We start from the raw sequence: 24,591 nt of genomic DNA, 5'->3' as shown, positions 1-24,591 counted from the left end.
TAAAGGTCTCTGTGGTAACATTACCCATGGGTGATTACAGGTTTGTAGCTCAAATGAAACTCTTGCAAGCCCAGAAAAATCAGTGTAAATGGAAAATTCCCATTTTTTACAACTCTAAACTAATTTTTCATTGTTTTGCTCTAAATTTTGAGTTATGCTCAGGAGCACAGTGCAGAGTAAACATCAGCCATAGCTATTGCGACCACTTGTTTTGTCCCTCTTTCTGCCCTGACGTCTTCATTTGTGCATAGAACAGATGAAAGCTCAAACTGCGCATGTAACAACTGTGGTCACAATTTTAGAAATAAGTGTTTTTTCTGAAAAGAGCACATTTCCTTCTGCAAAGTAAATCCACTCTGTGACCCAGCATGTGAAAGCCTCACTAAAGCTCAAAATGCTGCTTTTTTACTTTTCTTTTCAAAAATTTAAAAACATCTAGTGCAGCAAAGAAATTTAATTTCATTATTTTTCGCTTGAAGATACCAACCTTCATCCATTATTTGCATCATTATGACACCACAGTAATCCAGACCAACAATTACACTGATTAAGCTTCTGATTAAAATTCCACTACACTAAGCTTTACATTAAACTGTTGATGGATCCAGTCCACACAGCATTATCTCAACAGCCTACAGCCACACAGTGAATTAAACATGGACCATCTGACATGGCACACATCTACATGTGCATCAACCTATGTGAAAGGGCCTTAATGACAGGAAGGTCACCAGTATCACTAAGGGGCAAATTTCACTGGCTGACAGGTCAATTTACACCCCCAGAGGTGTGTGGCTGTCGTGTTTCCCTCTTCCATGTATGAACCTTGCTGGACAAGGATTCAAAGTAAAATAGTGTATTGTTTATTAGTATTTTAAACATCAAGAACTTTAGAATAATCTACATTTGTCAGACATAGTTTTCAGAAATATTTACAGACAGTAAACAATGAAAACACTGGAAAGTTGGGTTGCTCTGAATTGTGTCAGTGCTTGGCTGTTTTTGTGCACAGCTGGGATTCTCGGTCTCCATTTTTTTAGATGCTGCATCACATATACAGTATATTTTTAAGCAGGTGTGCACTGTTAGTTTATTTTTTGTAACAAACAGAAACACCTTTGATACACTGTAAAAAGTCTAACATGCAGTCATTCATTCAATCTAATAAGTGCCATTCAAAACAGAATAAAATCATTGATTTGATTGTGAAACCCTTTCTTTTTGCATTTTAAAATACCACTTTTGATTTGGATGAAACTAAATATCTGTACAAAGGACACAACGCAAAGTTTTTGATTTCTCTCAAAACATATATTCCTTTTCATGTTGAACAGATAATATCTTTAATTTGAGTCAAAGTGATTTGCACTTGAACACGCCCACCAGAAATAGACCGGGACCAATTTTTATTCTGCATGGCTGCTGGAAACATCGTGTCACATCTTTGATTAATTTCATCTGAAAATAAACGTAAGTAAAGCCAAGTGTGTTACAAAAGCTTTTATAATTTGTATTGCCAAAATTGCAGAAAATAACCCCATTTAAGCTGGGTCGACAGCCACCCCCAATTTTTGCATGATTGTAGCTGCTAGCTACAAGCTAGCTAGCTATCCGGCGCGACGTTAGAACTGGTTACCAGCAACCGACCATCACAGTCGGGAATGCAAGTTAGGCAAAAAGCCGTTTTTTACCAGTATACTAACTGGCTAGCGTTACCACGATGCATCGGTGGTGGATACAGCTAGCTAGCTTAAGTTCATAGTTCATAACATTCATAGTATAACTCCGTGCTCCGCTTCGTTTGAATTTTTCTGGTGAGCTCGCGGTTTCTAGACACAAGCTTGTGTTTGTGCGCGCACGTTTGTCTCTGTCTCTCTTCATATAAATATCTGTGTGTTATGTGTGTGTACACCGAGCGCAAAAGATAATTATTAATGTGCATGATTTAGAGACAGAAATAACAAGCCAGCATGTAAGATCAATGACATAAGACTAATTCCTTCAATTGACTTTCAGGCGCGGCTCTGAAAAATGTGCATTTTCTGAAGAAATTTTGATTTTAACAGCAAAAAACTGACCCTATGCCAAACTTAGTCGCTAATGGCTGGTCTGTAGACTGTTTGGTAAACCTAAATCAAATTATAGTACTAGCTTTTTATAAGGATGTGTATGTCATGTTACGTATTTCTTGGTTTTTCTATGTTATGTGTTTTATAGAGAAGTAACATTATTCTTTTTTTTCTGTATGCTTTCAGAACCACAGATTGCTCCATCCATTCCATGGCTGAAGCATACATTTTCATTTAATCTGAACAGGTATCATTTTGCATTTACACTGCACATCCTTTTTAAACATGTCATAATAATCTAGACCCTCCCTCATTATCCTCTCATTCACCTTGCTGATGTGTTGGCACTATTGTGTGCAATAATTGCTCTCTCGGCTTCACCCAGGTGTGTGCTCAGTGCTGGTTGTGTAGGGAGATGTGCCCCATTTCCCCTTTTCTAGTCTTTGTAATTGAAAAGCACTCTGAAAATCACTTTTGTAGTAGTAAGTAATATTGCTATTGCATTAGTTACATCCATTGTGTGAGTTAGTAAGAGATACTTGTCCACTAATTTCCTCTGTCCAGTTATAAATGCAGCAACATTTTCTATGGAGGGCAAAGGGAACATTTCATTTTGGTTGTGTCCTGTTATTTTGGAGTGTAACTACTTAAAGAGTAACTGAAGCCTAACAACTTGTTTTGCTTAGAAACTGTTATAATGGGTTTTTACAATGCAATCTTCCAGTTTTGGGCAGTTTTTGACATTTCTGTGTAAACTTGTTAAATTCTACCCTTTTTGGTCTAACTCTTACACATGGTTTACATTGGCCACAGGAACACTTCGAAGTGGTGTGCTTAGGAAAATCATACACTGTCAGCTGCTCCGCTGTTCATACCAGATGCATATTTCTCCACAACGGTCCAAAAGCGCTTCTGTTCATCTGTTTATTCAGAGCTAACCCCCCCCCCCCAGTAACTGGCTTTGAGTAATAAAATACCTGTTTGAGACCAACCACTTGTCATTCATTCGGAAGCTACATTCATTTATATTTTTCCAAAATGATTTGGCGACCCCAAGAATTATCTCGCGACCCCAATTGGGGTTGGGACCCCAAGGTTGCGAATGTGTCCTAGAGACGATGCTGGTGACTGGCATGTACCGCTGACGTAGGCATGAACTGCTTTCAGCCAATCACAAAATTCAAATGCAATAGCCACCTTTCAACCCTAAGAGGGCAGCACTAAGACATTTTTAGACCAAAAAGTGTAGAATTTAACAAGTTTACATGAAATTGTAAAAGAAATGCCCAATAACTGAAAGGTTGCATAGGTAAAGACTCACTAATACAGTTTATAAGCAGAAAAAAGCTGTTTTGAGGGTGAATTGCTGTTTAAGTAGTGCGACATGTCAATCACAGCTCAGCCTGCCACCCACATGAATCTGAGCTACTACAACATTATCGACTTGATCATCGGTTTCATGGCAGGCACCGTCCTTACCCATACATCCATGAAAATTGCCCCTGTTCATCCAGTACATGGAACGGTCTACAAAAACATCTAGCTAGGAACCATCTTTCTCAGGAGTCCACACAAAAAGCCTCTTCATTCAAGTGCTACATTTGTGACCACAATCAGCTTTCCACAGAGTATGATTTTTTTCAACATATCAATCAACATTTAAAAAGAAATGAACTTGTCTCTTGTATGTTTAATGGTTGCTCATACAAAAGCAATATATATGGCAGTTTCAAGACCCATAAATGGAGAAAACATAATTCATGCACTGTTAAAGACTTAAAAAGTGGAATATTTGTCACATCATCTATCAGCTGCTATCCTACAGACTCGTTGAACTCTGAATTGGATGAGCCAACCATCACAGACTCAAGAGATTTTGAAAAGGAAGTTGAACTGAAATTAGCTTCACTTTTACTTAAATTGGAACACACATACTTAGTTTCCAGTACAGCTGTGAATGAATTGCTTGAGGAGCTACATCTTATAGGAACTGTCTCTGTGCGAGTTAGTCAAAACACAATTAGTCAGTTTTTGAGAGATAATAACTGTCATGTGGAAGCATCTGTGGTTGAAGAGCTAGCCACTGCACTTTGTTCTTCAAACCCAATTCAAAAAGCAATAGTGAAACAAGGTCCATTGTCTACTTCTTGGAAGCGCAAATCATATTATAAAAGAGAATTTGGTGTAGTGTCACCAGTGGAATATATTCTTGATAAAAGAAAACAAAAATCACTACAATATGTATCTGTGCTGAAAACATTGCAGCAGCTTCTAAGTTCAGATACTATTTTGTTAAAGACTGCCAATTTGAAGGAGAGATATGAGTCTCATCTGAGTGATAAAGCAGTTTATAGTTGTCCCTTTGATGGGGAATTTTTCCGAAACAACAAACTTCTGTCTCAAGACTGTGCAATTTCAATAAATCTCTACATCGATGATTTTGAAATATGTAATCCAATTGGGACATCACGAAGAAAACATAAAATCTGTGCCCTCTATTGGACCTTAGCTAATCTGTCCCTTGGTTGTCAATCTTCACTGTCATCGATACACTTGGCTCTGCTGGTCAGAAGTGATGATTTGAAGGTGTATGGCTATGAAGCAGTGCTTGAGCCTCTCATTAGTGATTTAATTTCCTTGGAAAACCACGGTGTATTTTTTGCCAAAGTTAGGGAAATTTGTTAAGGGAACAGTACAGTGCATAATAGCTGATAACCTTGGAGCCCACGGCATCGCTGGATTTGTTGAAAATTTTTCAAGTGGTCATCTGTGCCGATTTTGTACAGCTTCAAGATCAGAAATTCAAACCAAGGCATTAGATAGTGGCATTTTTATTTCAAGAACAGAAGAGATTCATTCTGATCATCTTAAAATCATAGAGGAAAAATCTCTGGACAATTTCTGTGGTGTAAAGAAGAGATGTGTCCTTGCTGAGAAACTAAGTCATTTCAAAGTAACTACTGGTTTCCCCCCAGATCTGGTCCATGATCTATTTGAAGGGATTGTTCCTGCAGAGATAGCTCTATGTCTTTCCATCTTCACGTCTAAGAAATATTTTACACATGCATATTTAAATGACTGTATACTGAATTTCCCCTTTAAGTGGACTGACAAAGTAAATCGTCCCCATCCAGTGCCATTGAACTTTGTATCTCGAAAGACAATAGGTGGCAATTCACACGAAAATTGGAGTCTGTTAAGGTTTTTCCCCCTCCTTGTTGGCCAGAAGGTGCCTGCTGATGAACCTGCATGGAAAATATTGACAGATCTAAAGGATATTGTGGATATAATTGTCTCACCTGTTCATACAGAGGAGTCAATTGCATATTTGAATTTCAAGATCTCCGAGCACAGAGTGCGACTCAAAGAGGTTTTCCCAGACTACAACTTGCTGCCTAAGCACCATTTCTTGGAGCATTATCCTCAGCTTATTCGTCAGTTTGGACCATTACGCTGTCTGTGGACTTTGAGATTCGAAGCCAAGCACAGTTTTTTTTAAAAGAGTTGTTCGATACACAAAATCTTTCAAGAATGTGCTGTTATCTTTGGCAGAACGACACCAATTTCACATGGCACAGCAGATATTGATGTACCCTAACAAACCTCTCCTGGAAGTATCAAATGTTTCAACTCTTTCTATTGATGTGTTGAAAGAGGAGATTGCACAAGCAATACGGTTGAAACACCCAACAGTGGACCATGTGTGTCTGGCAAAGAATATCACTTACAATGGATTCAACTACAGAACTGAAATGATCCTTGCATATGGATCTTTGGCTGGGATCCCTAAATTCACTGAAATCATCCACATGTTGGTTCTGAAGGACAAGCTGTTTTTCATTGTTCGCAAGCTGAGGGCGTGGCATTGGGAGCATTTCAGGGCCTTTGAACTTCAAGTGAGCCCCAACAAGGACATTTTGCTTTTGGGTCCAGATGAACTGACAGATCCATATCCATTGGTGGATTATACTGTAGGAGGAATGCGTTTGATTACCTTAAAGAGATATATTCAAGTTTAAGGTCTGCATTGACATAGCACTTACAATTTTAACCTGATCATCTTTATGCCAACACAAGGAGATTGTAAATGGGAACTAATGCCTCCTCCCTCCCTTGCTCCTTTTCTATAGACATCCAGGACGTGTTTTGACATTAAATTCCTGCGCAACATAAGTAGTTTGTGCACAGTCTACATCAACCCTTCAACACGCACAGGTAAGAATGACAGTTGTGACTTGTAACATTTATTCCTAACCTGGTCTTCTCTTGCCTCCTCTGGTCTCCATGGAAGAGCTGGGCCCTATTTCAGGAAGCTGGTTTAGAAAACTCAGAGTGAAAAACGATTCTCAGGGTTGAGTAACCCCGAACTGTCCAACTCGGAATATTCGGTTTCAGAAAGGCTGATAACAATTAGTTCAATCAACGCGGAGTTACTTTAACCCCAAGTTAAGCGCGCGCACGAGGATACATAAAGCCCTGATTAAATGTAAAATTTAAGTAGTAGTTCAAGTATCACCACATCATGAATTAAGTTTTGTTCATCCTACTACCTGCAATTTTGTGGAATCCCTCTTTGATAAATCTTGTGGGTCTATGACCGGGGAACACCACAGACGAGTGCAGGAGACGTTTTCAGTGCAACTGTAACAGTTGAAATAAAATGTTAGGGGGCAGGTTAGCTTCACGGAGTGTGTCGTCATAGTCACTCACTCAGGATTAATCTAAACTCGCTTTGTGAAACCAAAAACCCAGAGTTTTCGTTAACTCAGGGTATACTTACTCAGAGTTTGCACTAAACCGGCTTTCTGAAACAGGGCCCTGGTCCACAAAAAAGTCAAGGTTGGACTTAGAGCACACTTTATCTTCTGTGCAATACAGGCTAGAAAAGTCAATGACATAACTGGACCACTTTTGGCTTTGGAAAATGTCCTTTGTATAGGATAAGGTGTGGTTGTACACACTAAACATGCAATCCAAATTTGCAGTCTTCTGTGACAGTACCCTTATAACATATGTTCAAAAACCTGCAGTGGGAGCTGATACTGTGTTGTGTCTCTTTCCTTTGTGTTATTTTATGTTGTAAGTTTTGTGTGCTCTAGCGCTGAGAGGCAACTTGATCCACAAATATGGCAAATCCCATACGACTCCTCATTTTGTTGAGTGACAATAGCTCTGAGAGGATGGATCTATCAAGGGTGCCAGACACAGTTGAAGAGCTCATTGAACAAGTTAAAGAGTCATGCAAAGTTGCTGGAGGTATCAGGCTGCAATATAAAGATGTAGACTTTGGTGGAACATTTGTGAACTTGAACTCAACCTCCATGATCAAGGATCTTACCACCATCAAGGTCATACCGTCTGCTACTGAAACATTACTTTTAGAATTTGTAGAAAGTGACCTAGATACAAGCTCCATCTCAACACACACTGATGACACAGTCATACTAAGCAGCAGCTCCTCTGAGAAACTCCGCACAGAGCCCTGGCCAAAGGAGTTCAACATCCCACAATTCTCTTTTGAAACAGAAGGTCAACTTGAGAAAGGGAATGCGGAATACACAAAGGACCAAACCAGGCTCACACCTACATCGAAAATGTTGTCCGACATTCTGGAAAGACTGGCAGAGAAGATTTTCTCCTACAAGGCGTACCCCAGTGATGCAGACCTGAGTGACGTTGCGGAAGCTCTGACAAGGAAACATCCCTGCTTGAGGCAACCAGACCCCTTCAATGAGAGCTACGGATGGAAACTCAGACTAAAGACTAAGATGAGCAATTACCGCACTCAGCTTAAGTCACATGGACTTGCATCTGAGCTCTTAGTAAATACCCTCAAATCAAAGTCACGAGAAGATCCTGTTCCCAAGCCAGCCAAGAACAACAAAAAGGCAAGAAGAGGTGAGGCCAATTACTATCCTCAGACCAGCAGTGAGAATCCAGGAAGCCTAGAACTAGAGCGAATATCTCTCCTGACCGAATTAAAGAAGAGAAACAATGAGAAAACTGTACGAGAGAAGATGGCCAGGACCTTCGAATTCAGGAGGAAAGAGGTTGTGGATAAGAAGCCCGACATCAAGAACCTCTTGGAAAGATGGCCAGGTCTATTTCAGATGGAAGAGGTATAACTTTAACTTTTTTGTACTAATGCCTTTTATCATAGTTTGGAAATGGGACATATATGTTTTGACTTTTTCTTGTTGGAAGTTGGTCTTTAAAAAAATGTATTGTACACTGTCTACTCATGTACAGATTAATGCAGAGTTTCTGCGGGTTACTGCAGTTCCCCTGCTAACCAGATTCATGGCCCAGCTGGACAAGCACTCCCCACAGCTACTTAAAATAATCAGAAAGAAAGGAGGGACAACCAAAGCAAGAACTGCCATAATCCTAGAGTTTCTTGATCAGGTAGGGTGTATATAATTAACTATTAACATGACAGTTAGCATTTTAACCCCTGTATCTAATGAGAATTTGTATCCTGTTACAGTTTTATTTTGGTAACGTCAGTGATTATGGCTGTGACCTTTTAAAATGTTGAAAGGAAGTGTGGGCTTTGTCCTTGAATGAATGAAGAGATTTATTGTCATTATAAAAGTACAGAGCACAACTATAACAAAATTTATTTCGGAGACACATTTTCACTCTCACTCGCCAGATACACATACATACATATATACGTATAAACTTTTATTTAGGGACAAGAAAGCATATGCCGCTTTTCCACCGACAGAACACGGTGTGGCTCAGTTCACTTTAGCCCCCTGCAGACACTTTTCCACCGCCTTTACACCTGATTGGCCCGGGTATGTGTGGTGCCCACGTGATGTGATATAGAAGCGCTCCCACAAAAGGCTTTAAAAAAACTCCCAGCAACCATACTCCATTGACTTTGGACCATGGCGACTTCCTCCACAAGAACCAAAAATCAAACCAATCAAAATGAACCACAGACAGAGCAAAGTACAAAAACACACATATATCGCGATTGTTGTTGTTCTTCGGGCTGTGACGTTGCGGACAAAGACTTTTGCGCGCGACTTTTCATAGTCAGATGGGTTCGTCCCTGTTCCCAGTTACGTCCGCTTTATGTTTCCACTGCAACAAACGAGTTCATCCGCGCTAAACTGAACTGCTCTCAAGCGCACCGTGCCGATTTGTCGGTGGAAAAGGGGCATTAGTCACCTCATGAGGATAGAGAGGTGAAAAAAAATTCCTCTCACGCAGCATACTCTCCATATTGCATAGTAACAATTTTAACTGTTCCTGCAGGATGCTGATACTGACATTAGGAGGGAGTGTATACTTAAATCTCTCATTATCTACCTTGGAGAACGTGTTGAGGACTTGATAAAAGAATACATGGTATGTCCATATCTGTTCTGTCTCTACATGAGACGCAGTCTCTTGATGTAAATTTGACAACTCTGCTATTAAATGCAGTGATTAATGTAGGACAGCAACGATTAATCAACTCATCAAGTTAATATCTTAGGGTTCTGTATTGTTTTCTTTTTTTCTTGGGCTTTGTGGAACATTTATGAAAATGTTCCACCATTGATTTAATTTAATGATTATGCAATTCACAATCTGATTAGTCAAATAATTGTTCTAATAGTCTGTGACCAAACAACTATCAAAATAGTAGTTTATTATGGTCAAAGATTTATCAGGTGTGCCAGACTTCAGTTCTTCACTTGTACATTTTGTTCCATATTTTACCTCAAGATATCCCAGAAAGATGAAGCTGAGGAAGAGCTGCAGAGTGCCACCATGGCACTCTTCGTCTTCAGGGACAACTCAAGCCTCCTACATCAGCCTCGAGACATCGGGATAATCATTGATGGTGTGGAAGTCCTGAATGAGTTGCCTTCTGTGGCAGCTGGAGTGGCAATGATCTTTGGACTCTGTTATGCTCTTAATATGGAATATCCACGAGGATTCAGGTTCACCTTTGAGGCTCTTCAAAAGATTATGATGGAGCTTGACTTTAACAAGATGACCTCTAAGATTCGCAAACTTAATTGTGAACTTAACACTGCACAGTAGTGTGTTTGCATGCATGTGTGCATGTGCACATGCATGTGCATGTGTGCTTGGTTATTTTGCTTGGTTGGCCTGCAGTGGTATTCTAAATTCAAAATTTATAAGAACACCCATTTGAAAGGGAGATTTAAGTTGATTTCATTGATACATGTGTAGATTTTTTTTATTTTTTTTTACATTGTAGAGGCACAGTGCACATATAAACATTTTTGAGTACTTGCAAATTGGTTTAAAAAGAGTTTTTATAATAGTTTTATTCCAGTTTTAGACAGGTTGCAGGTTTTATACTGGTTTTCAAAAGATTGCAGGTTTTATACTGGTTTTCAAAAGATTGCAGGTTTTATAAAACAAACATTTCTCTAATCATTTCTGCCGTAGCACTAAATCTGTATATTACTAATCCTCTCTATTGATTATAGTTAAAATGGTTTGGAACAATAAATAATTTTGTAATAATTGGTTGGCCAACTGTCTTGTTTTTTATAGGAAATGCAGAGCATTTTTGAACTGAAATAAAATGAAATGTAAAAAATATAGTTTGAATATATGTAAATCAATTACCTGGCTTCAACACAAACATATTAGTTCATGTTAATTTGGTTCGATGTGAATACATTAGGTTGGTTAAATTTCAATATATTAGCTTGGTTCAATAATTAAAATATGGTTCTATGTAAAAAAATCAATTTGGATCAATGCAAAATTTAAAGTTTCAGTCAAGTCTAGTAATATTGTTTATATCAACATAAAAGTATCAGGTCATATCAAGTGACTCAATTTGGATTCTATGAAGTCAAATATTTTGGATGTGACAATTGGACATCATTTTTTTAATTTGAATAGGGTTATTCTTTTTACAGTGTAACAGATGCTATATTTGCTACAAGAGAGCCAGATCATAATTCTGTTCAGAGGTGATGGCAGTGGTGGGATTTGAACCCACACCTCCTCTGAGACTGGAGCCTACACTGGGCCACACTACCACTGCTGCCAGGCAAGTTTGTAGGAGTGTTAGTTCAGAGTGAAATACCACCCAACTCACCATTCATGGAAGTATTACTGAGGAAGGGATGACATCAAGGTTGGATTTATCATATCAAGTAAAACTGAATCAAACTGAACTGGAGCTGATGATACAGAGATAAACCGATGCCAATCACATTGTGCACCATCACTGTCCATAAAGACACTGAATATATGTTGCCATCTTTAATTGTAAGTGACACAAGAGGCAGTTCTAACTTGAATTTAAAATAATTCAAGGATTTATTAGTTCAATAATAATGGCAAGACAGAAAGCTCGATTGCCCAGCTTTTTAAAATGATCGAGTTCTAATCATCTTGGTCGCCTGTTTTCAATAAATTTGATGTGTCCAGGTTTCCACATTTCCTTCAGTGTATTGAAACAATGCAGACTTGTTCACAGAACCATCACACTACAAGGGTCCGAACTAGTAAAAGAACAGCTTGGTCCTTTTGAGGCTACTCTTCACAGTGCACTTCTTTTGTTTACAGTTTTAACCAAACCATTTATTAGGATCATTTTTGTTTGTGTGGATACAGTCCTTAACCAACATGCACAGCATTAGAACCAGAAACCAGCTTATCTACATAAACTATTTGGCATTTATTTGTTTGAACCCTCAGATGTGATGGCATTAACCCTCAGCCTGAGCTATCAGAGTAGGTGTTTCCCTGTGTTGGTGTTGTTCCCACATCATCATAATAATGTTGGTCCAACACTGCAACTAACATGTCATAAGTCTGTAATGTGAAACAAATGGTACCAATTTCTATATTTTCTTGATTAATGTATGCAATCTAATACATGTATTATCAAGTTAAACTTGTTGGAGCAAAATTTAGGTCTCCATGTTGGTTTGCTTGGGATAATTTTTAATAGCATTAGCTAACTTCTTGTCTAATGCTAACTGATTACTAATGTAATTGGTCAGCTGATCCTAGATCAACCTTATTTTGATGGTGTAGGACAAGACCAGGACAAAGATATCAGAATACATATCTATTTTTCTTTTCTTGGCAATCATGAAGGAAAAAGAAACCATGTTAAATTGTTCACATCAAAAGCTGCAGGTGAACTGAACCTTTTCCTTTTGTCTCCAGCATGAGACAAAAGTGGAAATGTCCCAGTACAACAGTCACTACACTGCTGAAGTGTGACACAATGATTCACATTCCTGTTTCTCTCTGCGTAAGAGCAAACCCTCTCTGTGTACAGATAACCAGAGAGGGTGTGTGGGAACGAGTTGGCAATTACAATGAGGAAATATATAAATTAATTGAAGTATAAAATCAATTGTTGCAGTGTTTGGAAAAAACAGAAGCAACTGCAATTATCTTGATGTTGAGCCAAAAGGGATTTTTGGGTCTGGGAACACAGATAAAGCGTTAATCTCTTCTTCTTTTTACTACACTGTTCATCTGTTTCTCCTTCCTCTGTGGGCTTCTTTTATTCATTCAGCTTTCTATCTGCTAGTATCTGTCTTGCTGTCTGCTTGGTTTCACAGAATAGAGCTACTGATGTTGTCTTTTTTAATCTTTATTATTGTTTTAGTTCGGCTTTGCTGTAAATTCTGTGTTAAACATTAAAAATTTGCAAACCTTGCATGAATATGCTGTCACACTAGTGTTATTATTGATAACTAGTTTAATGGGCCTTATTATTCTAACTCTTATTTACAGGTAACCTTTTGTGATGCAAAAAGACAGACTGTGAAAGACTGTGATTGCATGACTTTAAAGGTCTGAATGTTGGGATGCATGTTTTTTCTTTTCCTACGAGCCATAGCAGAGCGGCATCCTGATTTACAAATTAACCTGTGAATACATCAGCAAAGTTAGGCTGCATAAGTTTTCGCCCAGCACACCCACAAAGTACAGACACTATAGTTCACAAGCAAGAGTGATGCTCCTTGGCAGAAGTTCAGTGATAGCGTGTGTTTGCTGGACGGGAAGATCCCACAGTACGAACATTGCCACTGCCCTTAGCATGTGTGTTTTCATAATGACAAGCTAACTGAAGTATTTAATTCTTTGGGATTCCAGAGTTGATTCCAGATCCTGTCGTGACTTTTTTCCTGCCTTGTCACAGCATCTAATTAGCCATGCATATTACACATGCCTCACCCTGACTCTAGCCTAAGGGGTAGTTTTAAAAGCCAGTTAAGTGATGTATATATGTAATGATTCCCTGACTCTGTTTTAAACCTTTGCAACTGGAATTTTAATGACCTTTTAGTGCGTAATCAAAGAGAAGAGAGAAAAATAAATGAGCTTGTCATAGTTCCTTTCTTACCACTTTACACTCTTTCTTTGTAAGCTCTCAAGTACACACGGTGCTTTCTCCTGTAGGAGTGACAGCCCATTCAGATGATAACCTTAAGCGCGTTGTTGTCTGCATTGTTCTGCTAGAGACACAAAAGGTTGCATTTGAAAGGTCTCGAACAAAAAACGTGGATTCCAAGATGACACTCAGTGGGAAAGGGAAGTAGAGAAACAGCCTTGAATATTGAATATGATACAAGAATATTTTACTCTGGTAACACAAACACACTGCGACATTATGTGGATTATTGTGTTTAAGGACCTTTTTTTGTCTTGGTCCTGTTGCTTTGTTTAAACTCACCAACTAGTTTTGAAGAACAAACAAAAAAAGAATTTTAAAAAAGTCAAAGATGAAATAATTCTCTGACCAACGAATTACAGCGAGTGAGTGCAAACAACAACACAAAGTTCATGGTTTCCAAAATGAGTTGTATTTGGACAGCTCTCTGGTAAACTTTGTTTCAGGTGTATTTTGGATTGTTTGGAGCAAAGCTGATGTTCAAACAGTGTGTATGTGATCCTTGTGGTTTACCAAAAAGATCAAATGTGGGCATTTTGTTATGTACACTCAAAGTTGTAGAGTAAACATGAACCACACAAAACAAGAATGCCCACAGGCAAAAACAAAGGCCAAATAATTATACTTATAGACGAGAAAATGTTTCTCAGGTTTGCTGTTATGTTGTGGCAAGGATTTGTCCACCAGGGGGCAACAGTGGTTGGGGAGCTTTCAGTCTGTGGGGGCGCCTGCCCCGGTTCTCTTAATAAAGAAGCAACTGTGAGCTAAACATGGTCTCCGTGGTTCCTTGGTCTTAGGATATCACATATGGCGACGAGGGTAAAAGCCAGGTTTTGCTGTGAAGTTACACCGTGCTAAGTGACTTATGAACTGAGGTTGGCAAGTGGTACAGCGCTAGCATCTGTGGGAAGTGGAGCGTAACCCTCAGTGTGGAATAATGGCTACCACTTTGGGCTCGGTGGCACCGTTCGACAGCGAGCTGCAATCCTGGGAGGAATATTGTGAGATTTTGGATTACTTCTTTGTGGCGAATGATATTAAGGAGGAGGAGAAGAAGCGAGCGGTACTGTTGAGTTGCGTGGGCGCACAGACCTATGCCCTGATTAGGAACCTACTCAGTCCGGTCAAGCCAGGGGATCGTTCTTATGCTGAGTTGGTGGGATTGTTGAACAATCATTTTCACCCTAAGCCGAGTGAAATTGTGCAGCGGTGGAAGTTTAACACACGGAATAGAAGGCCGGAGGAAAGTGTGGGCGATTATGTAGCGGAGCTGAGGAAGCTCGCACAGGACTGTAACTTTGGTGACTCCCTGACGGTGATGCTGCGGGATCGTTTAGTATGTGGAATAAGCGACGACAGAATACAGCGCAGATTGTTAGCAGAGGATTCGCTAACATTTGAAAAGGCGCTGAAGTTTGCTCAAGCAATGGAGGCTGCTAACAGAGACATTGTGGATTTGAAGAGCATGACAGAACAGTCGCGATTCACTAAAGGATTAGGAGCCGTGAACAAGATGGAGGACGGCGGCTCGACGTCACAACAGGTTGTCAGGAAGTGCTACAGATGTGGAGGACTAAATCATGTGGCCAAGGACTGCAGGTTTGTTTCAGAAAAATGCCACAACTGTGGAAAGGTGGGACACATAAAAAGGGTTTGCCGAATGAAAATGGAACAAAAAGGAGGGCGTGGCAGACAAGGTAAACAAGCCCATTTCTTGGAAGAGGAGAATGTGGAGAGTGAGGAAGAAGGAGCTGAAATGCACCACATAAAGGCAAGTGTGACTATGTATAATGTGCATGAGGAGATTAGCATCCCAAGGGAAGAACCCATCAGACAGAAGCTAAAAGTAAATGGACAGAATGTGACATTTGAAGTAGACACAGGCTGTGGTTACACTATCATGTCGAAGGAGTCATTTAAAAAACTTTTTGAAGGCAGTAAGGCGCCCAAAGTAAGCAAGTGTGGAATCAAACTGAGAACGTATGGAGGCCACAAGGTACCCGTGTGGGGAGCAGCCCAAGTGCAGGTGGAATTCAGAGACAGTAAGAAAACACTGGATGTGGTGGTGGTTGAAGGGGCTGGAACTAGTTTGATGGGTCGGGGATGGATTAAGGCCCTCCAATTAGACTGGCAACCTGTACATAAGATCGAAGGCGGAGAGGATGCCTTACAGCGGATACTGGCCAGACATGAAACAGTGTTTAAGGATGAGTTGGGAACGCTGAAGGGGTTTGCGGCAAAGATACATGTAGCTAAGGATGCTAAACCGTGCTTCTATAAGCCCCGATCAGTTCCGTTTGCTATGAAAAAGAAAGTGGAGCAGGAACTGGAGAGACTGTTGGAGGAGAAAATCATCCAACCAGTGAAATTCTCAGAGTGGGCCGCACCCATTGTACCCATACTAAAGCCAGACTCCAGCGCCAGAATTTGTGGTGACTACAAACTGACTGTTAACAAGGTGTCGCCTGTAGAACAATACCCCATTCCACGAATGGAGGACATGATAGCGGGGCTGGCGGGAGGAGAAAAATACACCAAGTTAGATATGAGTCACGCATATCAACAGGTTGTACTTGATGAGGAATCTAGAAAGTATGTCACAGTGAACACACACAAGGGTTTGTTTACATACACCAGGTTGCCATTTGGTGTGAGTTCAAGTCCTGCCATTTTTCAGCGCACCATGGAGAGTGTGTTGCAAGGTCTGACCAATGTCGCAGTGTATCTGGATGACATCATCCTGACGGGAAAGAATGACAAAGAACATCTTCAAACACTGGAGGGAGTGCTGCAGCGCTTGGAGGAGGCGGGCCTGCGCTTAAAAAGGAGCAAATGTCAATTCATGGAGAAGGAAGTGACATTTTTAGGACATCGGGTGGATAAGACCGGTTTACATCCAGTGCCGGCAAAAGTGAAAGCAGTGCAGGAGGCGCCACCCCCAAAATCAGTGACAGAGCTCAAAGCTTATTTGGGGTTGTTGAACTTCTATAATAAGTTCTTGCCAAACTTGTCCACACTGTTGGCCCCACTGCACAAGCTTCTGAGAAAGGGGGAACCATGGTGTTGGGGACCAGCACAGGAGAAGGTTTTCGGCAAATCAAAGGAACTGTTGCAGTCAAGCAGTGTATTGGTACACTATGATGAGCAAAAGGATTTAATTCTTTCTTGCGATGCGTCCCCCTATGGAGTGGGAGCAGTACTAGCTCACCGCATGCCAGATGGTCAGGAAAAACCCATTGGGTTTGCATCGCGTACCCTGAATGCAGCAGAAAAGAACTACTCACAGCTGGATAAAGAAGGATTGGCTGTGATATTTGGTGTACAGTATTTTCATAAGTACCTGTACGGCAGGAAGTTCATGATTATCACGGATCATAAGCCATTGATAAGTTTGTTCCATGAGTTGAAGGCCGTCCCTCAGATGGCGTCACAGAGGATCATGCGATGGGCAGTGTTATTAAGAGCCTATGAGTATGTCATTAAATACAGAGAAGGCAAAAATAACAGTAATGCTGATGGTCTGAGTCGTCTCCCTCTTCCAGAGAACCTCCCTAAAGAGGTGGCAGCTGAGGACCAAGTGTTGATGGTAGATCAGGACCAGGAGGGCGTGATGACATCTGAGCAGCTGCAAAGATGGACAACCAAAGATCCCATACTCTCCAGAGTGCGTGAGTATGCTATGAGAGGATGGCCCACTACGCAGCATCCTAATTTTCAGCCCTACAGACAGAGACAACAGGAGCTGAGTGTGCAGGATGGGTGTGTGCTGTGGGGGGCGAGGGTGGTGATACCAGAACGAGGTCGACGCCCCCTTTTGGAACAGCTACATCAGTCACACCCAGGAATGAGCCGCATGAAGGGCCTGGCCAGAAGCTACATGTGGTGGCCGCATATGGAGAATGACATTGAAGACAAGGTGAGGTCCTGCAGTACATGTCAAGAACATAGACACAGGCCACAAGAGGCACCGCTACACCCCTGGGAGTGGCCAGAAAAGCCCTGGAGAAGGATACATATCGATTATGCGGGCCCGTTTTTGGGTAAAATGTTCTTAGTAATAGTGGACGCCCACTCCAAATGGTTAGATGTGTATACAGTTCCATCCGCTACAGCAGCTGCAACCATAGACTGCCTGAGAAATTGTTTCAGCACGCACGGCCTTCCTGAGATGGTGGTCTCAGATAATGCCCAGTGTTTTGTAAGTGCACAAACTAAAGAGTTCATGGCAAAGAACGGAATCACTCACGTCACCTCCGCTCCATATCACCCCGCCTCCAATGGGTTAGCAGAAAGAGCAGTGCAAACGTTCAAAGAACTCATGAAAAAGAGTACTGGAGACACACTGGCAACCAAGTTAAACAGGGCTCTGTTTAGTTACAGAATCACACCACAGTCCACAACAGGGAAGTCTCCCGCTGAGTTGATGATGGGCCGGAAGTTGAGGTGTACTCTTGATCTCATACACCCTGACTTGAAACAAAAAGTGACAGCAAAACAAGATAGCCAAAGACGGTATCATGATAGACATGCCAAGGAACGCATGTTTGTTATTGGAGACACAGTATATACCAGAAACTATGGCAGAGGACCCAAATGGATACCAGGACTTATACAGGAGATGACGGGGCCTGTTTCCTACTTGGTGATGCTGGGCAATGGGACAGTGGTGAGGCGTCACGTCGATCAGCTGTTTGCCCGCCTGGAGCCGTGCCTGGCAGCAGGAATGCCTGAAGGCCACCCAGGCGAGCCCCCAAAGGCAGCCCCAAACATCAGCGCTGAGACAGGAGACGAGGATGAGAGAAACATAGAGGTGCAAGTTACACCAGTGGTGAAGCCACATATGGAGAGTAGTGATTCGCTGGAATCACCTGCCACTGGGTTACGGCGATCGCAAAGGACCAAGAGAAAGCCGGAGCACCTGAGAGACTTTGTGCCGTGATTACGGTGAACTGTTATAGGTTAACCTAAGACTGTTGGACTAAAGGTTCACTATTCTGGAGTGAAATTTCAATAAAGGCTGGGGACGGGGTTGTTGCATTTTTTTTATAAAGGTGAAGTTTTTGGTTATGGGTATTTTCTGTAGTGATTAAAACTACAGAGTAGTTCCAGTTTAAGGGGGGAGGAATGTTATGTTGTGGCAAGGATTTGTCCACCAGGGGGCAACAGTGGTTGGGGAGCTTTCAGTCTGTGGGGGCGCATGCCCCGGTTCTCTTAATAAAGAAGCAACTGTGAGCTAAACATGGTCTCCGTGGTTCCTTGGTCTTAGGATATCACATTTGCTTTGACAGGAAACAACTGTTAATTAAGAGTGAGGAAATTTAACTTAACACAACACTAGTCAAAGAGAAGCCTCAGAAATGCTACTGTGTACACAGTATGACTGTTATGGTCCTGCGTCTTTGATATATTTCTGTATAAAGGTATGTTTATGATCGAATAGTTCCTGTTTGAGCCTTACTGATTATATGTTTTCCATAGTCTCGTTCTTAGTTTCAGTTTGTGTTAGCTTAGTTTCTCCCAGTGTTCCCCTTCTAATCCCACTGCATCATTTCCACCATGCTGAGCTTATGCATGTGTCTGTGTTTTCTCAGTTAGTTATGGTTTTCACTTCCTGTTTTATTTTGGTAGTTTTGTGTCTTTTGTATGATGTATTTAGTTGTACTTGCCCTTTGACTAGATTTTGTTCACCTGTGCCGTACTTTCCCCGGCTGTGCTCACTTCCCTTGGTTAGACCTACAGCTTCAGCTCTGTCACTTGTTGCATCATACAGTTTCTCAGCCGGTTTCTCTGTGCTTTCTGGGTTTTATGCCTTTGCTGTTAAGGACTTTATTTATTTATTACCTTTTGTATTTTAATTCTTGACTTGTAACATGCTTAAATAAACAATTTGTTTTCTGTACCTGCACTCTTCCTCGCTGCTTCCAACTTTTGGGTCTGCACCTCAGCTGCTCTTGAAATTGTGACTGAGACAAAAAAGGCTAAACATGACTTTAAGTTGCTCCCTTGCCACAGTGGGTAGCTGGCATGTTTGATTTGGCAGACTTTTACCCCCAATGGCCTTCATGATCCAATCGTTAAATTAATTTGTAGTAGATATAAATGAAAAGTCAACAAATGATGCTGTAACATGTTGGTTACCGTTCCATTTACTGCTAAGTGAATGAGCAACTGGAAGCTATTATCTCAGCTAAGCTGTTATTTCACTTGCAAAAGTAACCATGGTTTTAAAGCCATCCACACACATAAGATTAGGAGGTGGTGATGGTCTTAGTTTGGCTGAAACACCAGCTACCTAAAAAAAATGTGACTTTTTTGGGTCAGTCCATTAACCCAGACCTCCTCCTGACAGGACCTTCTGTCACACCATGTGTCTTTTTGCTGCAAGAGGTTTTTTTCTCTTGCAAGTAACTTGATGTTCAGTTGGTTGATGATCATAATGCAGTTCATAATTCTTAGTGTGGGCCAGTAAACTTTATCTTAACAAAAAATGCCAGAATTTTTCCTTTAGAGCTTATTTTCATAGTTTTCTCTTGCTCTCCCCCTGCCAGTTTTTTTCAGGCTCTCATCATAATCCAGTCATGCGTAGTCAGCCACTCTCCTACTAATGAACAATTCTGTCTGTGACACTCACCTCACAGCAGCAAGGCTTTAGGGAAGAACAACATGATTCTGCCAACTTCCCAGTCACAGTTAAACCTCCCAGTGTCAAACTTTGGAGAGCTGCTTTAAAGCCTGACTCCAAGAGAGGCAGGGGACATTTCCGACTCTAAAAGCTTAGGCACAGATATAGGAACTCGAAGACATTATGTAGGCTTATTTTACATTTCCTGTTCTTAGTTCAAACTTCTGGCCTTGGGGACAGAGGACGCATCCACTAGAGGCTATGTGAGTTAAATAGATTTTCTGTATTTCTTCTTTACCTCACAGTTTTCATATAAAAATGGTGAGCTCAGATATTTACAGGTTTTGTTTTGTGATTGTTGCAACATTTCCTGAGACCAGTCCTACTATGTTCTTATATTTCCAATGTGGAGTCAGGAAGGTGCGTTAACCATTACAGTAAGAACAAGGCGTCTCCCAAGGCAGCTCACTCTCTGGGCAGTATGTATTTTCAAGGGGATACTATGATAATTTGTTTATATTCATTTTGTTTTCTTTGTGAATTTTTAAGGTGTTTTAAGAAGTTTGTAGTGCAGTAAAAATAACAGATTTGGGGGTTAATGTGAAAGAAAGGCAGATGTGAAAGTGTGAAACTGAGTGTATGTTGAATTTTTAGCATAGTTTTAAAAATAAATTTTTTTTTATGAAAGTTTGACCGTATTTGAAGAAGAGGTCAGAGGTCCAAAGTAATGGGATATTTACAATTCCTCTATATCATTATGTATATGCCTATGTTGTCAGCACAAATAATGGCAATAAGATATAGTTTTAAATAGCTCTATATACTGTAGCATTATTATTACTGTGGCTCTGAGATTAATCAGAGGAGCTCAGTGAGAAGTCGGAGGGCGAATGTGACACGATATTTTAAATCTTTATTTGGTACTTTCGATAAAAAACACACCACACTTGTAAGAGCCAAAGTTTCTAAGCTAAAAGCTTTTTGTCTGTCTTTGACCAATAAATCATTAAGTTGACCTTGAAAACCTTTGTTGATGTGAGCCAGAATTGAGTGGATCATTAACACGACCCCACACTACACCTTTAACATCATCAGGCTGTTGTGTTTACAGACAGAGTTATGAACTGCCAAAACAGAATGCAAATGCTATCAAAAACACAATTCGAGCAAATGACATACTTTCTTTACTTTGTTTGCATTTTGCAAAATAGATTTTTTAACCATATTCACAGGGAGTCACTAACATGCAGATGTTAAATGTAGGGAGAGCACATACTATATATAAAACATGGATGTGGCCACATCACCGATGGTTAGGGAAGAAGACAATGTGAAGGCTTGAACATTACTCCACTTTTACATTACTGTTTTTAGCCCCTTTTCCATTACTACCTACTCGGATCGACTGGTTTTCCATTACAATTGAATACTTCCTAATGTGCATGATCGTCGTCATAGCAACGCGTCAGAGTGTCCTGTTACTTAATTAATTTGAGGCATGAATGCTACAACAAAGGTGGACGTCGAGACGAGGACATACCTGGTGCTTGGTGGTGCTTTTCCTCCGACTTGGGATCTCAGCGTCGTTTTTTGTAGCCGTATTCCTCGTTGCCAGGTTTAAAAAATGGTGGTTTTGATTTTTGTGAGCAAGATGCTCTTATGATGCATTGAGTGACGCAACTAACCAGACAATTGGTTGGATGCAGTTTGACGACATTTAAGTGCTGCTCGGATGGCTTGGACCCCCGGCTGAGCAGGAAATATGATCTAATGGAAAACCCTGGAAACTGTGGGGAACCGTGGCGAGTCGATCCAAGTAGGGACTAATGGAAAAGGGGTCTTTATTATAATGAAACTGATTGTGAACAAGGAATAGATCTGACTGAGAAAATGAGACAAACTGGTGCCTTGGATGCCTTCCTCTGCCAGAATTTTTTAATTTGAATAAAGAACAGGAAATGTAAAATAAACCCATTTCTTCAATATTCAGACGCAATATCTACACCCAGCTGTCTTGGTTTCTGGCCTGTTCGTGACACTAAAAGGTTTCAGAATAACAAAGAATTTTTAATGTTCGATAAAGATAAGTGAATACAAATTGCAGTTTTTACCTGATGATTTCTTTTATTAAGGGAAAGAAGCTATCCAAACCTACCTGGCCCTATGAAAGTAACTGCCCTCTAAGCCCAAGAACTGGCTGTACCACTCCCTTGGCAGTCCTTCACATCACTGCAGAGGGATTTTGACCCACTCTTCTCTACAGTATGGTTTTAATTCCTCCAAACAGGACGGTTTTCCAACATAAGCAGCCTGTTTAAGGTTATGCCAAAGCATCCCAATCAGATTTAATTCCAGACTTTGACCATGTTTGACTGCTGGGCTGATGTTCTTCATATGAAATTATGTGTCAGTTTTACACCAGATGTAACAGGATGCAAATCTTTCAAAAGGTTCAGCTTTTCTCTCATCAGTCCACAGAATATTTTGCCAAAAGTTTTGGGGATCTTTGACAGATGTGAGTCGAGCCTTTGCGATCTTCTTGGTCAGCAATGATTTATACTCACTATGCCATTTTTGCCCAGTCTCTTTCTTGTTGTTGAATCACCTTAAGATTTTTGTATCAATAAAAAGGAAGCTGACACACGCAAGACTTTATCACAGGTGTAAGCGTCACAGCAGATGCCTTTGTGCCAAAGTAGCTGAAGCTAAAACACAGAAAAACATGAAGGTTTTCCTGGCCTGGGATTTTATAAAAATATTCTGCAGTACATCAAAAACGAAAGAAAACCATTAATCAACATATGAACATTACCTCTGAAGTTACAGCAGTTTTATTAGAGACACGTTAAGCGTTTTGCATTTTGAATAATTTTAAAAAGTTTAAATTTGTTCAGTATTGAACAGCAGAAATGAGGTTTTCTTTTCGGAAGAATGTAAAAGGGAAAAAAAAACAGCGGCCGAAAGCGCTGTAAACAACAGTAGACTTGTGCGTAACAAGCAAGTGAATAATGAAGAAAGGGAAACTGTTCTTGAAGTACAGAGAGAGAGAGAGGGAGAGAGAGGGGGAGAGAGAGAGAGAGAGAGAGAGAGAGCTGTGCATCGCGGTGGAAGCAAAACAGTAAAAGTCAGAGTGAATTCATGACGATTTTATGTGAAGCGTTTGGATCTTCTTTTGCTGCTGGTTCGGTCAATATTGTTTGGAGAGAGATCAAACTAACAGCTTTAGAATCGGCACATAAAGGGCGTGAACACAAAGCGCGGACCCGCCGACAGATCAGAATCAGCGAGCTGTCGGCTTTCAGCCCCGACTGTGAGAAAGGCGACATCTAACTGATTCTGATCCGCGAGTTGCGCTGTGTGTTTAAGTCTATGTGCAGAATCTGTGTTCCTGCTCTCATTTACTGTCTTAACTGTTTGGTGGTTCTTGAAATTTTGTGAGATGTCACCAGAGATTCTGGCATTTTGGGCAAAATAAATTTATATTAAAAAATCGATTCAGGATTTTAATGAATCGGTTTTACGTTATCCAAGCCAGAATCGATTTTAATCGATGAATCGATTATAAAAACCCACCCCTACTGCTGAGTCACCTGAAGAACTCATTTCATTCATTCTCCACATGATGTTCATTTACAGAAATGTTTCACAGGAACTGATTTCTCCCAAAGGGTGAACTAGTGTGTTTCCATAGATTACCTCTGTATGAATGTACACTGTAAAAAAGAAAAAGTTGAGAAAACTTAAAATTTCAAGGCAACATGATGCAAGAGATTTTTGAGTTTTCTCAACTTCTGCCAACTGTAGTTGACTTAACTAATATTTTCATGTTCTGCCAACTTGGATCTACTTGTTCACCTAATTAGGATAATCCTGTAAGTCTAACAAAGAAATTCTGGTTTCAATGCCATGTATTTCTGCCTTCACCAAACAAAGATATTCCTGTTGAATTAACATACAATCATTCCCTCCAAGGCCATGTATTCCTAAATTCACCAAACACAGATATTCTTGTTGAATAATCATACAATTCTTACTCCAGTGAGTTGAAAATTTACCAATATTAATAAAGAAAAATGTATGCTGTTATCGTACTTGAAAAAACACTCAAACAGATATAGAATAAAACAAAGCACAACTGAATGTTATGTAAAAACGTATTTATTTTTTTCAACAGTGCTTTCAGTATATTTCAGAAGGTCATGGGCAGTGGGGTGAATTTCTGTAAAAAAGCAAACAAACAGAAAAAAACGTGTTGCCAGTTTCTTTAGGGTGCTTTGAGCACCCCAGCAGAGACATTAAAATTCCAGAGTCCAGAAAAAAAGAAAAGTGTCCAGCAGCTTAGTCATTCACGTTCACACCCTGACTGTCCTGTAAAAGCTTAACTTAACTATTGCACACTAAATAGGGTAGTGCAACAAACAATTGCCTTTGTACCCAGACATTGACATTTTACATGGGCTCACTATGATGAACTACAGAAGTCAAAAGTTATT

At 40.4% G+C, this 24,591-nt stretch overlaps 1 protein-coding gene across 1 annotated transcript; it reads left to right on the top strand.

The window, feature by feature from the left end:
* Window positions 1–7,837: 7,837 nt before the first annotated feature.
* Window positions 7,838–10,115, top strand: LOC146677182 (uncharacterized). Its single transcript, XM_085381360.1, has 4 exons — window positions 7,838–8,188; window positions 8,319–8,474; window positions 9,339–9,431; window positions 9,795–10,115. The coding sequence occupies exons 1-4, from the start codon at window positions 7,838–7,840 to the stop codon at window positions 10,113–10,115; spliced, it is 921 nt and encodes a 306-aa protein (XP_085237486.1).
* The last annotated feature ends 14,476 nt before the right edge of the window (window positions 10,116–24,591 follow it).

This window comes from Rhamphochromis longiceps, linkage group LG2 (assembly GCF_057381845.1).
Source record: "Rhamphochromis longiceps isolate RC_006_pf linkage group LG2, R_longiceps_female_GT1.1, whole genome shotgun sequence".
In the NCBI taxonomy this organism is placed as follows: Eukaryota; Metazoa; Chordata; class Actinopteri; order Cichliformes; family Cichlidae; genus Rhamphochromis; species Rhamphochromis longiceps.
This window is presented reverse-complemented; position numbering and strand designations above follow the sequence as displayed.

What these genes read in the sequence shown, in the direction of transcription:
- LOC146677182 (XM_085381360.1), top strand. Translation starts at nt 7,838, where the DNA reads ATGAGCAATTACCGCACTCAGCTTAAGTCACATGGACTTGCATCTGAG. An exon ending in TCCTAGAGTTTCTTGATCAG is followed by an intron (nt 8,475 to 9,338) that starts GTAGGGTGTATA and finishes CTGTTCCTGCAG; the next exon opens with GATGCTGATACTGACATTAG. An exon ending in ACTTGATAAAAGAATACATG is followed by an intron (nt 9,432 to 9,794) that starts GTATGTCCATAT and finishes TTTTACCTCAAG; the next exon opens with ATATCCCAGAAAGATGAAGC.